The sequence below is a fragment of the Onthophagus taurus genome, chromosome 7 (genome assembly GCF_036711975.1).
Source record: "Onthophagus taurus isolate NC chromosome 7, IU_Otau_3.0, whole genome shotgun sequence".
NCBI classification, from domain to species: domain Eukaryota; kingdom Metazoa; phylum Arthropoda; class Insecta; order Coleoptera; family Scarabaeidae; genus Onthophagus; species Onthophagus taurus.
The window spans coordinates 16671352-16687030 of NC_091972.1; the positions used below are offsets into that span (position 1 = coordinate 16671352).

At 31.6% G+C, this 15679-nt stretch overlaps 2 protein-coding genes across 5 annotated transcripts in view; one reads left to right on the forward strand and one right to left on the reverse strand.

Moving 5' to 3' along the window:
- Positions 1 to 15679, reverse strand: part of LOC111423611 (Calbindin 53E) — a 145091-nt gene that overhangs the window by 110258 nt on the left and 19154 nt on the right. The window lies entirely within an intron of this gene.
- LOC111425357 (uncharacterized) lies at positions 5424 to 5988 on the forward strand. The gene is made up of 2 exons (XM_023059375.2): positions 5424 to 5507; positions 5569 to 5988. Exons 1-2 carry the CDS (start codon positions 5457 to 5459, stop codon positions 5914 to 5916), a joined length of 399 nt encoding a protein of 132 aa, XP_022915143.2. The 5' UTR covers positions 5424 to 5456; the 3' UTR covers positions 5917 to 5988.

The window sequence follows — 15679 nt, forward strand, 5'->3', positions numbered from 1 at the left end:
TAATGATTTCCCCTTTCTATTCATGACTATATTCTCAAGACCTTCTAAAGTTTTCTAAGGTTATCTAGGGATATCCAACCATTACTTTTAATTTTAATGATTTTCATGTATTTCTAGTAATAATTGAGTAATACCAGGATTTTCAAGAAGATTGTCAAAAGTTTCAAAGTATTATAGGGGAATTGCTAAGGATATCTAGGGATATATAGGATTGATGAAAATTTTCGATTATTTCTAAAGATTTCAAGAAAATTTTTATGATTTCCCGAGAATTTCTAAAGATTTCCAACTATATCTATAGCTTCTTAACCATTTTCGCTTTGGATGTATTTCCTGAGGTATTCTAAGGTTATCTAGGGATTTCCTACCATTGCTTTTGATTTCTAATGATATTTAGGTATTTCTAGAAATAATGAAGTACTGTTGCAAGGTTTGAGAATATGGAAATCTCATTACAGAAAATGCAGTTCCTAAGAATGGGCAAAGAACCAAGAAGGTGTGAACTAGCAGTTTACAATCGTACAATATCTATATAAATATTATTAGCAATAAAAAGCTGAAAGAAAAAGTCAGAACACAAACCACGACAGTATCGGAAATGCCAAATATTTGGAAATATTTAAGAATTTCTAGAAATATTTAAGTATATCAAAATGTCAAAGGATTTCCTCCCAATTCCCATGGATTTCTATATTTTCTAGTATGTTTTAGTATTTCTAGAAACAACTCAACAGTTCCACAGATTACAGAAGAATTTAAAAAATTTCGTAGTATTATTAGTGAATCGGTAAGGATATCTAAGGTTATTATTGAATTGATAAACATTTTCTGAAATTTTTAAAGATTCCAAGAAAATTTTTATGGTTTCCCGACAGTTTCTAAAGATTTCTAACAATATCTTAAGCTATTTAACGATTTTCTCTTTCGATTTTTGACTATATTTTCAACACCTTCTAAGGTTATCTAGGAATGTTCACCAAATTTGTTTTGCTTTCTAATGATTTTCAGGTATTTTTAAAAATAATGATGTACATCCAGGAATTTTAAGAAGATTTTCAAGAATTTCAAAGTATTATTGACGAAATTCAAAAAAATAACATTATCTGTTATTTCTAAAGATTCCAAGAAAATTTCTAAAGATTCCAAGAAAATTTCTAAAGATTTCCAACAATACCTAAAGATTCCTAACGATTTCCCATTTCCATTCATGATTATATTTTCAAGACCTTCTACGGTTTTCTAAGGTTATCTAGAGATATCCAACCATTACTTTGATTTCTAATGATTTTCAGGTATTTCCAGTAATAATTGAGTAATACCAGGATTTTCAAGAAGATTTTCAAAAGATTTAATGTATTATAGGGGAATTGCTAAGGATATCTAGGGATATATAGAATTGATGAAAATTTTCGATTATTTCTAAAGATTCCAAGAAAATTTCTATGGTTTCGCGATAATGTCTAAAGATTTCCAATAATATCTAAAGGTTTCTAACGATTTCCGCTTCTATTTATGACGATATTCTCAAGACCTTCTAAAGTTTTCTAAGGTTATCTAGGGATATCCAACCATTACTTTTAATTCTAATGATTTTTCAGGTATTTCTAGTAATAATTGAGTAATACCAGGATTTTTAAGAAGTTTTTTAAAAGTTTCAAAGTATTATAGGGGAATTGCTAAGGATATCTAGGGATATATAGAATTGATGAACATTTTCTGTTATTTCTAAAGATTCCAAGAACATTTTTATGATTTTCCAAGAATTTCTAAAGATTTACAGTAATATCTATAGCTTCTTAACGATTTTCGCTTTGGATATATTTTCTGAGGTATTCTAAGGTTATCTAGGGATTTCCTACCATTTCTTTTGATTTCTAATGATTTTCAGGTATTTTTAGAAATAATGAAGTACTTCCAGGAATTTAAAGAAGATTTTCAAGAATTTCAAAGTATTATTGACGAAATTCAAAGAAATAACATTATCTGTTATTTTTAAAGATTCCCAGAAAATGTCTAAAGATTTCCAAGAATATCTAAAGGTTCCTAACGATTTCCCCTTTCTATTTATAACGATATTCTAAAGACCTTCTAAAGTTTTCTAAGGTTATCTAGGGATATCCAACCATTACTTTTAATTCTAATGATTTTCAGGTATTTCTAATAATAATTGAGTAATACCAGGATTTTCAAGAAGATTGTCAAAAGTTTCAAAGTATTATAGGGAAATTGCCAAAGATATCTAACGATATATAGAATTAATGAACATTTTCTGTTATTTCTAAAGATTCCAAGAAAATTTTTATGATTTCCCAAGAATTTCTAAAGATTTACAACAATATCTATAGCTTCTTAACGATTTTCGCTTTGGATGTATTTCCTGAGGTATTCTAAGGTTATCTAGGGATTTCCTACCATTTCTTTTAATTTCTAATGATTTTCAGGTGTTTTTAGAAATAATGAAGTATTTCCAGGAATTTTAAGAAGATTTTCAAGAATTTCAAAGTATTATTGACGAAATTCAAAGCAATAACATTATGTGTTATTTCTAAAGATTCCAAGAAAATTTCTATCGTTTCTCGAAAACGTCTAAAGATTTCTAACAATTTCTAAAGATTCCTAACGATTTCCGCTTTCTATTTATATTTTGAACACCTTCTAAGGTTTTCTAAGATTATCTAGGAATTTCCAATCATTTCTTTTGATTTATAATGATTTTAGAAACAATTAATAATTCCAGGAATTTCATGAAGATTGTCAAAACTATCGAAGTATTATTAGTGAATTGCTAAGGACATCTAAGGTTATATATAGAGTTGATAAACGTTTTCTGTTGTCTCCAAAGATTTTAAGAGAATATCTATGGTTTTCCGAGAATTTCTGGAGATTTCCAACAATTTCTAAACGTTTTTAACGATTTCCGCTTTCTATTTATGACTATACTTTTAAGACCGTTTAAGGTTTTCTAAGATGATTTAGGAATTTCCAACCATTTCTTTTGATTTCTAATGATTTTCAGGTGTTTTTAGAAATAATGAAGTATTTCCAGGAATTTTAAGAAGATTTTCAAGAATTTCAAAGTATTATTGACGAAATTCAAAGAAATTACATTATGTGTTATTTCTAAAGAATCCAAGAAAATTTCTATCGTTTCTCGAAAACGTCTAAAGATTTCTAACAATTTCTAAAGGTTCCTAACGATTTCCGCTTTATATTTATATTTTGAACACCTTCTAAGGTTTTCTAAGATTATCTAGGAATTTCCAATCATTTCTTTTGATTTCTAATGATTTTAGAAACAATTAATAATTCCAGGAATTTCATGAAGATTGTCAAAACTATCGAAGTATTATTAGTGAATTGCTAAGGACATCTAAGGTTATATATTGAGTTGATAAACGTTTTCTGTTGTCTCCAAAGATTTTAAGAGAATTTCTATGGTTTTCCGAGAATTTCTGGAGATTTCCAACAATTTCTAAACGTTTTTAACGATTTCCGCTTTCTATTTATGACTATACTTTTAAGACCGTTTAAGGTTTTCTAAGATGATTTAGGAATTTCCAACCATTTCTTTTGATTTCTAATGATTTTCAGGTGTTTTTAGAAATAATGAAGTACTTCCAGGAATTTTAAGATTTTCAAGAATTTCAAAGTATTATTGACGAAATTCAAAGAAATAACATTATCTCTTATTTCTAAAGATTCCAAGAAAATTTCTATCGTTTCTCGAAAACGTCTAAAGATTTCTAACAATTTCTAAAGGTTCCTAACGATTTCCGCTTTCTATTTATATTTTGAACACCTTCTAAGGTTTTCTAAGATTATCTAGGAATTTCCAATCAGTTCTTTTGATTTCTAATGAGTTTAGAAACAACTAATAATTTCAGGAATTTCATGAAGATTGTCAAAACTATCGAAGTATTATTAGTGAATTGTTAAGGACATCTAAGGTTATATATAGAGTTGATAAACGTTTTCTGTTATCTCCAAAGATTTTAAGAGAATTTCTATGGTTTTCCGAGAATTTCTGGAGATTTCCAACAATTTCTAAACGTTTTTAACGATTTCCGCTTTCTATTTATGACTATACTTTTAAGACCGTTTAAGGTTTTCTAAGATTATTTAGGAATTTCCAACCATTACTTTTGATTTCTAATGATTTTCAGGTATTTCTAGAAACAATTTTGATGAAGATTATCAAAAATATCGAAGTATTATTACTATATTAGTGAATTGCTAAGGATATCTAAGGTTATATATAGAATTGATAACCATTTTCTTTTATCTCTAAAGATTCTTCTTAGAATCTTCTCGAATCTTCTAGAAGACTTTTAAGGTTTTCTAAGGTTACCTAGGGATTTACAACTAATTCTTTGGATTTCCAATAATTTTCAGATATCTCTAAAAATAATTAAGTAATCCCAGGAATTTGAAGATTTCAAATTTACAATTTTTTGTAATATCTAAAGTTGGTAACGATTCATGCTGACAAAGTAAACTAATTTTCCCGCAAAACATTTCTATTGAACGAATAAACCCCTGAGTTAAAATAACTCTACTTGATTTCTGTTTTTATAAACCTCAAACATTTCGCCGGATATCAAATCAACAACTCCCTGCAGAATCGGAATTCAAAATCACGCAACTCGTTAGCTTTGTAAATATTTACAATATCGACCCGCAATATTAATCAAGATCGCGATTAATTTTTAATCAGATGACCTTGGAGGACTGAATCGCTAGAGTGTTGCGATTTTTATTAACCCTAAACCCTTCGTATGTAAATCAGATTCCATTTAACCCTGAAATTTAAATAATAAATGATAAAAAATCTTCTAAAAATAAAATTATTTAGAGTCACGTTTATAAACAGTGAAGATGAGTAGTCAAAAAGTGATCAAAAACAAACTTATTATAACCTAGTAATGCGATAAAGACGCGTTCTTTATTCGGTTTCTTGGGTTAAAGGTTATTTTAAAATCATCATCCTATTAGATAAAAATTTTAAAATAAAATAAAAAATAAGTAAATCAAAATTAATTAGGGTCTAATTTTAAATTATATTTAGAAATAATTTTTTTCCAAGTTTATTATAATTTATTGCAATCAATGTTTGTAATAATTATAATTTTTAACATGATTTAAATTGGATTTATTCAACGATTTTATGGTTACCTTAAATAACTCGACTTTAAAAAAATTTTAGTTGATTCAAATTAAATTTTTAACACCAAAGACGTTTTCTTTTTATTTCATAAATAAGTAACAATAAATATTACTATCAGCCTATTTGTTTGATAAAAATACAGTCGAATTTACTGATAAAACGTGGCGACACCAATTTTTTATTCCGAACTTTGTCCTAATATCCGTCTTAGCTTCCTATATAAACTCCCACACGTCCACTATCGAATTCAGACACCAAGTTTTCTTAGAAACCAAGTCTACAGCCATCCAAGATGAAATTCTTAGTTCTTGCAATCGTCGTTATTGCTGCTACAGCAGTCAGCGTAAGTAAAATTATTTTAAATTTAAATTTTATTTTATCATTTCATTAATTTTAAATTTTAGGCTGTCTCTGAAGACAAGAAAGCGCAATTGAAAGCTTATGGAAAAGAATGTGTTGAATCCACCGGAGTTGACACCAAATTGATCACGGCTCTTCGCGCTGGATCAATTACTGATGACCAAAAATTGAAAGAATTCATCGCTTGCGTTTGGCAAAAGACTGGCTCCTTGAAAGCTGATGGTACCTTCGACAAAGCTGTTATTGCACGTGATTTAGCTGATAATAAAGTTGTCAGTGATGTTGCTCTTAAATGCGCCGACGTTACCGGACCCACCGCCGCTGACACCGCTTTCTTGTCCTACAAATGCTTCAGAGCCAATTTACCAGCTGACTACAAAGCACCATGGTAATTCAACATGTACCTTTTTAATCAATTAATAATCAGTTAATTTGTTGTTAATAAAATTTGTATAGTAGCAGAATCTTTTTATATTTATTTCATACAACTTAAAAGCCGTATTTAGCTTTAGTTTGTTGCCTGGTGTATTTATTAAGAGACCATTTATTCTTTAAACTCAGCTCGTTCGTTTTCGCCATTTGCAGTAAGTAGTTAATGTGGTTTTTCTTTTTACACGTTCTATTTACCGCTTGGTCTAAAGTCAGCTGTACGACCTGTTCCGGATCCGTAAGCGCTTTCACTCGGTTCCTGTACTCGAAAAGGTCCGCACCCTCGATGTTCATTAGAACGGTTGGGCTCTTCCCGGTGTTCAAGAGTTCCCTGAAATCGGAATTTCTCAACACCACGGGATCTCGGACGTCCGGTGCACAATTCACGACCTGACCATTATCTGGACAAAACGTCCCCTCCGGGATGTTCCGAAAATCCCCGCTCGCGCCTTGATATCCCTGGATGTCCGGGGCTCGCTTACGATTCTTTTTCGCTCGTTTTTCTTTAAAGTCCGCAGAGGGAGGTTTTTCCGGATATATTGGAGACCCGGCGGTTTTCATCTGCAGCACTCGTGGCAGGATCAAACTGGTTCTTTTCGACTTAGGGGATGGTAAGATCGCGAATAAGTCGTTTCGTGTATTCGATTTCCTCGTTTCATTTCTATGTCTACTCGAATCGTCTTCATCCTCGGAACTTGAAGGATTTTCTATTATTATTCTTACTGTTTGAGATGTTTTTTTCTTTTTTAGTTTCAATTGAGAATTGTTATCAAATTCGCTGTCGCTGCTATCGATATCGTACGGAACAAGTGACATTTTAAATATATTTAGTATGTCAACATTAATGATCTACAGTGTATTAATTAATTATCGTACTCGATCTCATCATCGCAACTATGCAACCAATATCACAGTATACGCGATTTGTACGCGATTTGCGTTTTGCAATACCAGTACTGTGATATTGGTTGCATACTTGCAATGATGACGTTAGATACGATAATTAATTAACACACTGTATTTTATTAACGAAAAATTATTGCTCCGTCGCCGTCTCTGTAAATCGTTAAGCGGTCTTTAGAAAGCTCCCAACAATTGGTTGTTACATTTTTATACCGATATAAAAATTGATTACCTTCCGCAAAACTTTATTAAGAAATTCGGAAACTTTGTCATCCATTTCTGCCTGACAATTCAATTCTTCGATCGGCTTCTCAAAACTCCTACTTGTTAAACTATTCATGAGGGTTCGTAAAAATTGAGCTTCGACATGTCGTAAAACTTTACTATTTGTCGTAAGTTTCCCAAATATTGCCTGAGGAAATATTAAAATTTCAATACTGCACCAAAATATTGTTGTAAAATAAAACAAAAATGATAAAGGCAATTTTGTTAAATAAATTTTCTGGAAATCTCGTAAACAAACTAACAGGAAAGATCCACAATGGGTGCACCGACTTGTTGACCCGCTTAACCTGCACCCAGCATGAAAAATGGCTTGGGTGGCGTTTGGAACGGTCGTAAATTTCAGCAAAGGACGCCAGTTTCGCATATAAAGTGTCTACTATTCATACAACTGAAAACTTTACTTAAACTCACGAACTTTACATCAATCGAGTGACAATCTATAACGAAATGTAACATAACTTGTACACAAGAAAAATCTTAAGTATTAAAAACTAAAGTTTTAAAACTTATTAAACGAACAAGCTCCAACTAAAACTATAAATGCAAAGAACAAACTATGTAAGTTATGACCCTTAAAATATTTGGAGCTTTGCCCTAGAGACTTTTAATTAATCTTTCTTTTTAAAATGGAGCATTTTAAAAAATATAAAATAAATTATTTACTTCAAGAAAGATTTGTCTTACTTAAACATAGTCCTTGATGGGTTTCCGATACCAAGTAATTTAGTTCATTAAAGTACACTACGGTTTTAAGGTCGTATTCGTGTATATAAACGCACACTTATCGATTATAAGGTCAATGGCCGAAGTAACTTCTAAGTAACTTCTAATTAAATTACTATAACTGTTGAATCAATTGGTAAGATTTTATTTGCCATAAACTTCTTGAGAAGGGACAGAAAAGGAGCATCGATAACATCTTTACGGGCCGTCCTAAAGGTATTTAGGCCTACACGTGTGAATCCCCACTGGCCAAAGAATGTACCGACAATATGAGAAAACTCGCCAGGGCTAATGAAGTTACCTATGATGAGTTCCACGTCACAAAAACATTGTGGGTAATGAAATGGCGAACAAGCTGGCGAAAGAGACAACAAGCCCGGCTGTGGACTATAAAACAACCACCTAAAACAGGTGATTACCACATAGGAGGACTCAAAGGTAGCCTAGCGCTGGAAAGAACTTCCAGAACACAGATAGGCGAAGGAGTTTGATAACTTCGTCGCAAAAGGAAAGCGAAGAGGTTTTATGCCTCGGCGAAGGGGGTTTAAGGTCGCTCTCAGGTTTCCTCATCAATAAAATACCACCTCTTCAACATTTGACAAGCTGAGGATCAAACCGTGCGACTTGACAAAATTCTCGGAAAGATTTGCTGAACACCTACTACTTAACTATAATGTTTTATACAGGGTGATTCACATAACAACCGACACAGAGCAGGGACATGTAGAGGACAATAAATTAAGATGATTTAAAGTAACTTACCTCTATACTAAGTTGTACACCTGAGAAGTTATAGGCCTTCAAAGTTGACTCTTAAATTTTTAAAAAGTTCAATATCTTCGTAATAAATTAAGCTAGAACAACCAAATTTGGTATACGTTATGAGTGTACCAAGGATATTAATTGGTAGCAAATTGAACTCAATTGAGGCATTTCAAAGGGTTGATTAAGGGTGATGGTAGCATAAATTTTGACAGATTTTTTTAACCTTTTGGCGGATTTAATAAATTACTACTTCATTTCATGTGCAATTTAATTCTAAAACTTTTCTTATTCTTATTATTTTTTAACCCTTTGTGTCCAAAGAAGTCAAACATTTTGAAACTTTGTGACAGAATCAGACAGAATTAAAACGCTATCAAAATACACTCAGTAAAGGCCTTTGGAATAAAATTTTAGCAAAATATGCAATCCCCCTATTTTCGCATAGTCTAAGTGTCACAAAAGATGCTAATTCAAAAATTCCTGGAAACCGTGTTTATTGAAATTAAGAAATAAAACTTATTTTAAATTGAAGCTTGAAGCTTTCTGTTTAAATCGATGTATAACAATCGATGGGTTGAATAAAAAAAATATTGAGAAAAAGAGTATTGAGTTAAAACTAACATTTTCGTATAACCTAAAAGTGTCAAAAAAGATGCTAATTTAAAAATTCCTGGAAGCCGTATTTATTGAAATTAAAGAATGAGCCTTATTCTAAATTAAAGCTCGAAGCTTTCTTTTTAAAATGATGTATAATAATTGTTGGGTTGGATTGGAAAAATATTGACAAAAAACATGTTGAAACAAAACTTACATTTTCGTATAACCTAAGAGTGCCAAAAAAGATGCTAATTTAAAAATTCCTGGAAGCCGTATTTATTGAAATTAAGGAATGAAACTTATTTTAAATTAAAGCTCAAAGTTTTCTCTTTAAAATGATGTATAATAATTGTTGGGTTGGATTGGAAAAATATAGAGAAAAAAAATTTTGAAACAAAACTTACATTTTCGAATAACCTAAAAATGTTAAAAATATGCTAATTTAAAAATTCCTGTAAGCCGTATTTATTGAAATTAAGGAATGAAACTTATTTTAAATCAAAGCTCAAAGCTTTCTCTTTAAAATGATGTATAATAATTGCTGGGTTGGATTGGAAAAATATAGAGAAAAAAAAAGTTGAAATAAAACTTACATTTTCGTATAACCTAAGAGTGTCAAAAAAGATGCTATTTTAAAAATTCCTGGAATCCGTATTTATTGAAGTTAAGGAATGAAACTTATTTTAAATTAAAGCTCAAAGTTTTCTCTTTAAAATGATGTATAATAATTGTTGGATTGGATTGGAAAAATACAGAGAAAAAAATTTTTGAAACAAAACTTATATTTTCGAATAACCTAAAAATATTAAAAATATGCTAATTTAAAAATTCCTGTATGCCGTATTTATTGAAATTAAGGAATGAAACTTATTTTAAATTAAAGCTCTAAGCTTTCTCTTTAAAATGATGTGTAATAATTATTGGGTTGGATTGGAAAAATATTAAGAAAAAAAATGTTGAAACAACACTTACATTTAAAAGAGTCAAAAAAGATGCTAACTTAAAAATTCTTAGAAACTATGTTTATTGAAATTAAGGAATGAGACTTATTTTAAATTTAAGCTCAATGTTTTCTTTTTAAAATGATCTATAATAATCACACCTAATAACCATTTATCAAAGAAATACCTTCTTAAACAACAAAATTCAACAGTACCGCTTTTCAGTAAACTTCTAACCTCACATCTGGATGAATAAGTTTAAAATGTACCTAAAAATCCTACAGTGCGGATTGCGACGTTTTTTATACAGATTATTTCTTGTATACACTTGTATAGTAGAAAGTACAGACAGCTCTAAATGCGCCGAATAGATAACTACAGTTTAAAATGAGTGTTTAAAATTACCGGTACTTTAAAGTACCGTCGGGACACAAAGGGTTAAAAAACTTTGTCGTTTTCATAAAAAACTTAAATAACTAAAGACACTTATTTCGTAATTTTACTTAAGAAGCGAAAATTTAGTAGTCGACTATGAACTTGTACGTCAAACTCGACAAATAGGTTATAAAGTTATTTGACAACAAGGTTTTATAACCTATTTGTCAAGTTTGACATACAATTTCACAGCCGACTGCTGAATTTTCGATGATTTTAAGTAGCATTAACGAAATACGTGTCTTTAATTATTTGAGTTTTTTATGAAAACGGCAATGTTTTTTAAAAAATAATAAGAGTAAAAAAAGTTTTAGAATTAAATTCCACATGAAATGAGGTAATAATGCATTAAATCCACCAACAGGTTAAAAAAATCTGTCAAAATTTAGGGGACCATCACCCTTAATCAACCCTTTGGAATGCCTCAATTGGTCTCAACTTGCTACCAGTTAATACTTTCGGTACACTCATAAAGTATACCAAATTTGGTTTTTTTAGCTTAATGCATTACGAAGATATTCAATGTTTTAAAAATTAAAGTTCCAACTTTGAAGGCCTATAACTCCTCAGGGGCACAACTTAGTATATAGATAAGTTGCGTTAAATCATCTTAATTTATTATGCTCTACGTGTTCCTGCTCTGTGTCGGTTCTTATGTGAATCACCCTGTATAATACAAACATTTGCACAAATATTCTGGTATTGTTGATATTTTGGTGAAGAAAACGTCTAAAGTCATTTGTCACTTTCTTCTCTTTCATTAAGCAAACGTCGGTAGCAAGCGATCGCATCCAAAACTCCTTCTTCTTGCCTTTGCACTCCTGTCAAAATTTGGGTCATTCGCTACAATTTGATCTACTATTTCGGTTGTCGTTTCCAAACTTTTTTAAGAAAATTTGTATTAATTTCTTTTGGTTCATCGTCTTCAGAATCACTGTTTTCGCCTTCTTCAATTCCTTGTTCTGCCAGTTCCTGAAGGTCGTTGTTGGCAAGGCCTTCACCAGAAACCTGCAGTACCTCCTCAATATCCTGCTCGTATACATGTCCTAGTCCTACTGTTTCGACTAGATTGACAATTTGACCAACAATAGACTCTTCTCGTTGATAATCCTAGGATACCTCCGGCCATATCTTCTTCCACACTCCATTCATGCACTTCTTAATTAATTCTTGCCAAACGTCGTCGATATTGCCTATGGCATCCAGGATGTTATATTTCATTATCTCCACCTTCTGTTTTATTAATAAGTTGTTGAAATGTACGACGAAGATAATGTGCCTTAAAATTTGTAATAACTCCCCGGTCCAGCTGGTCCATTGGCTGAATTAACGAGGTAGTGTTGGGTGGTAGGAAAACTATTTTCACCGGAACGTAAGTGTTTAAGTAAGATAGGTTGATGGGATGACATGGTGTGTTATTCAGCAGTAATAGAGCGTTTGATTCAAAATTATTTAGTTCACAGTAACGGTTTGCAGATGGACAAAAATGTGTAGTTAACCAATTTTGAAAAATGTCTTTTGTGATACAAGATGTCTTATTGAATTCCCAAATGATGGGTAGACTAGATTTTAAAACTCCTTTCATGGCCCTTGGGGTTTTGGCATGATACACAAGTAGAGTCGCTTTTTTTCTCGCGATAAATGTGCGCTTTGGCATTCTCTTCCAAAAAAGTCCTGTTTGGTCTACGTTAAAAAGCAATTCTGTTGTATAATTTCTTCTTTCAATTATGGTTTTTAACGTTGTAGGAAAAATTGAAGCGGTAGCAGTATCTGCACTCGCTGCTTCTAGGTGATTCGAATGTTGGTAGAGGTTGCTTCTTTTTTTTTAAATTATCGAATCAACCTCTGCTAGCTGTAAAATTTTCACTCGTATCTTCTCTTTCATTTTGAATGTGATTGAAAATATTTATGGCCTTTTGCATGATGGTTTTTTGACTTAGCGTCATGTTGCGTGCGATTTCATCATCAATCCAATAGGTCCATAGGTATTGTTAAAGTATGTTTGTGTCTAATGTTATGGTTGCGGACATCGATTCTAAACGTAATTTTATTATAAAGATAAGGAGGAGAATTATGCATAATAAGTCTATGAAATAAACATGCAGAATGTAACTCCCTACATCGCGATATACTCAACCAACTAACCTACCCCAAAGTATGCGATATCCTCTCGTACATTCTAATACATTCTAAGTATGTAGCGAAGACACGCATTTTGAACCCGTTGAATTCGGCGAATATCAGCATTAATGTATGAGTTATAAAGAGAATCGCCAAAATAGAACACAGAGCACAAATGCTTCACATAAGTGAGCTCTAAGTCGACGGTGTAGCATATGTCGATTGTTATAAAGTAGCTTCAGAGTGGAGTGCCGAGTTAACAAGCCTACTAATGTGGTTCTTGAATCTTAGACGAGAGTCCATAATAACACCAAGATTACGAGTTTCAGAGGAAGTTGGTTGTCTAGCGCCTTGCAGTACCAGATGAAAATTGTTTGACAAAGGTAAGTCATCTATCCATCCGCCACAGCTGCTGAGCCTAAAAATAACCACTGAGGATTTGGAAGGGTTGACCGTTACACATTTTATTAAATATATAAAATCATAAAATAAAATAAATAAATTCATGAAGGAACAAGACCTTGAAGCAATACTAAGGTTAATCAAGGACCTAGGTTAATCTTAAACCTCCGAAGGGCATAAGTTATAATAGATCTCATAGGTCGCCGTGACAAGAAGGACCTTTCCCCTCAGACCAGCAGTAATAAAAAAAGCATATCAGCAGAATCTACCTGAGTGAAAGTTCTGGAACATACTTCTTTCCTTTATATTATTATTCTTTTTTCTTACCCATTTTATGTAAGATTGGGAGAGCCAAGCTAGGTTTAGATGATATCCACAAAGGTACAAAGAATTAAATTTGGACGGTTTGGAATTGTGGAAACACCCAGCATGAAAAATAGCTTGGTTGGCGTTTGGAATGATCGTAAATTTTGGCAAAGAACGCCCGTTTCGCATATAAAGTGACTACTGTTCATACAACCGAAATCTTTGCTTAAACTCACGAACTTTGCACCAATCTAGTGGCAATCTATAACGAAATATTATAAAACTCGTATACTAAAAAAATTTTAAGTACTTCATTAAATATTCAACGGGGTTAAATAAAAACATTAAACGAACAACTTCCAACTAAGACTATAAATGCAAAAGTTTTGTTCTTACAAACTATGTAAGTTATGATCCTTAAAATATTTGGAACTTTGCCCCAGAGACTCTTAAATTAATCTTTCTTTTTAAATTTTTTAAAAATATAAAATAAATTATTTACTTCAGGAGAGATGTTTAACTAAGGCAACTTAACCATACTCTTTAATGCGTTTCCGATATCAAGTAATTTAGTGTACTACGTTTTTAAGGTCGTGTTCGTGCATATAACCGCACACTAATCGATTATAAGGTGAATGCCCGAAGAGATAAATTTATTAACAATATTCTCTAAGATCTCATGAATAATTTATAAGTAACTCTTAATTAAATTACTATAACTGTTGAATCAATTATTAAGATTTTATAGGCGTTAACTTGGCAGGATGTTGTAACTTCTTCGGAAACTGTCAAGACAATCATAACTTGGCAGCAACGCCAAGGTGTGATAGGAATTTCCCATGAGACACCCTTATTGTCTTAGTAGGCATGTAGTAGCATCATCGATCGTTCTCAAACATCACAGATTCCCGAAGGAAACTCTGCTTGACAACAGTTGTCCCCTATATTGATTTTCAAAACACTAGATAAGTTTTGAATTTTAAAAGCAATCGATTGGTTTATATTAAGCAACATTATTATCGTGTATTCAGTCGTTAATAAACAATAAATAATAATGGAAACATGTCCTTAAATCGTTCAGAAAGTTATAAAAGCAGAATTAACCCATAAAGTGTGATCCAATCTGCAGTTATGGAGGTCAAGACATGCAAGATTACGGCTCGATTCGAATATTGATCGTTGAAAGTTTATGGCGAAATTAAACTTTGATTTTAATAATGGCGATGAAGTGTTGAAAAAAATCTGTTATAAAATTAATAGTACTAAAAGACGTTAGTAAAAGTGATAATATAATGAAATGTCAACCTAAAAAGGTAATGTAACACCATAAGAAGTTTTACGATGTGCTCAAGAAAACTTTAAGTAGTGACTTCCATCTGAGCAGGTTTAGTTTAAATTAAAAGCTTTCAACGTGGGAGAAACCATGAAGCTTTTGTTCTACCCATTGCGATCTTTAAAAGGGTTTCCTGGACAAAGTGTGTTTAATGTACGTTTAGTCTGTATTTGTGAATTATTAAAGGTGGTGTTTAGTCTTAACTTCTAGATGAATAATTTATTTTAATTAGGATTGGATCTTCTGTAATAAAATAATTAACTAGAGCTTCTAAATGAACTCGAGTTGTATTAAATGTTGTTGAACTTAAATTTGAATTAAAAACTTTCTAAAAATCTGTCTTGTATTTTTTTTATAAAACTAAAATCGTTTCAGAACACAATCCTGTGATTAAATGATTCCAGATCTTAGATCAATAGTTTAGCGCCATGACAGAAGATATCTTATACATATCTAAAACATTATCATCCGCCCATGGACAACATTGACAACTTGAAAAATGCCAAAAAAATATTTTATTTCTCTGAAACTATAAACACATGGAAAACCAAATTTTAGCATTAACTTTAGGTTGGGATTTCTTGGATTGAAATTTTATCTCACGCCAATTAGAGTAACTCAAATGAAAACAATCTCTCAGACAGGATACAATCATTTATCAGGCTAAAGTTCAACACTGATCAAAGAATGTACCGATAAACTAAGAATACTTACCAGGGCTAATGAAGTTACCATATGATGGATTTTCGGTCACAAAGACATACTGGACAATAAAAAGACGGACAAGCTGGCCAAAGAGGCAACGACGATCCCAAGCCGGCTGTGGACTACAAAAACGCCACTTAAAACAGGTAATTAATACATGGGAGGACTTAAAGGTAACCTTGCGTTGGAAAGAACTACTAGGACACAGAC

Bases quoted from the DNA above. Each gene is read 5' to 3' on its own strand.
- LOC111425357 (XM_023059375.2), top strand. From the start codon at position 5,457: ATGAAATTCTTAGTTCTTGCAATCGTCGTTATTGCTGCTACAGCAGTC. The intron at 5,508-5,568 runs GTAAGTAAAATT...TTTAAATTTTAG, and splicing joins TTGCTGCTACAGCAGTCAGC to GCTGTCTCTGAAGACAAGAA.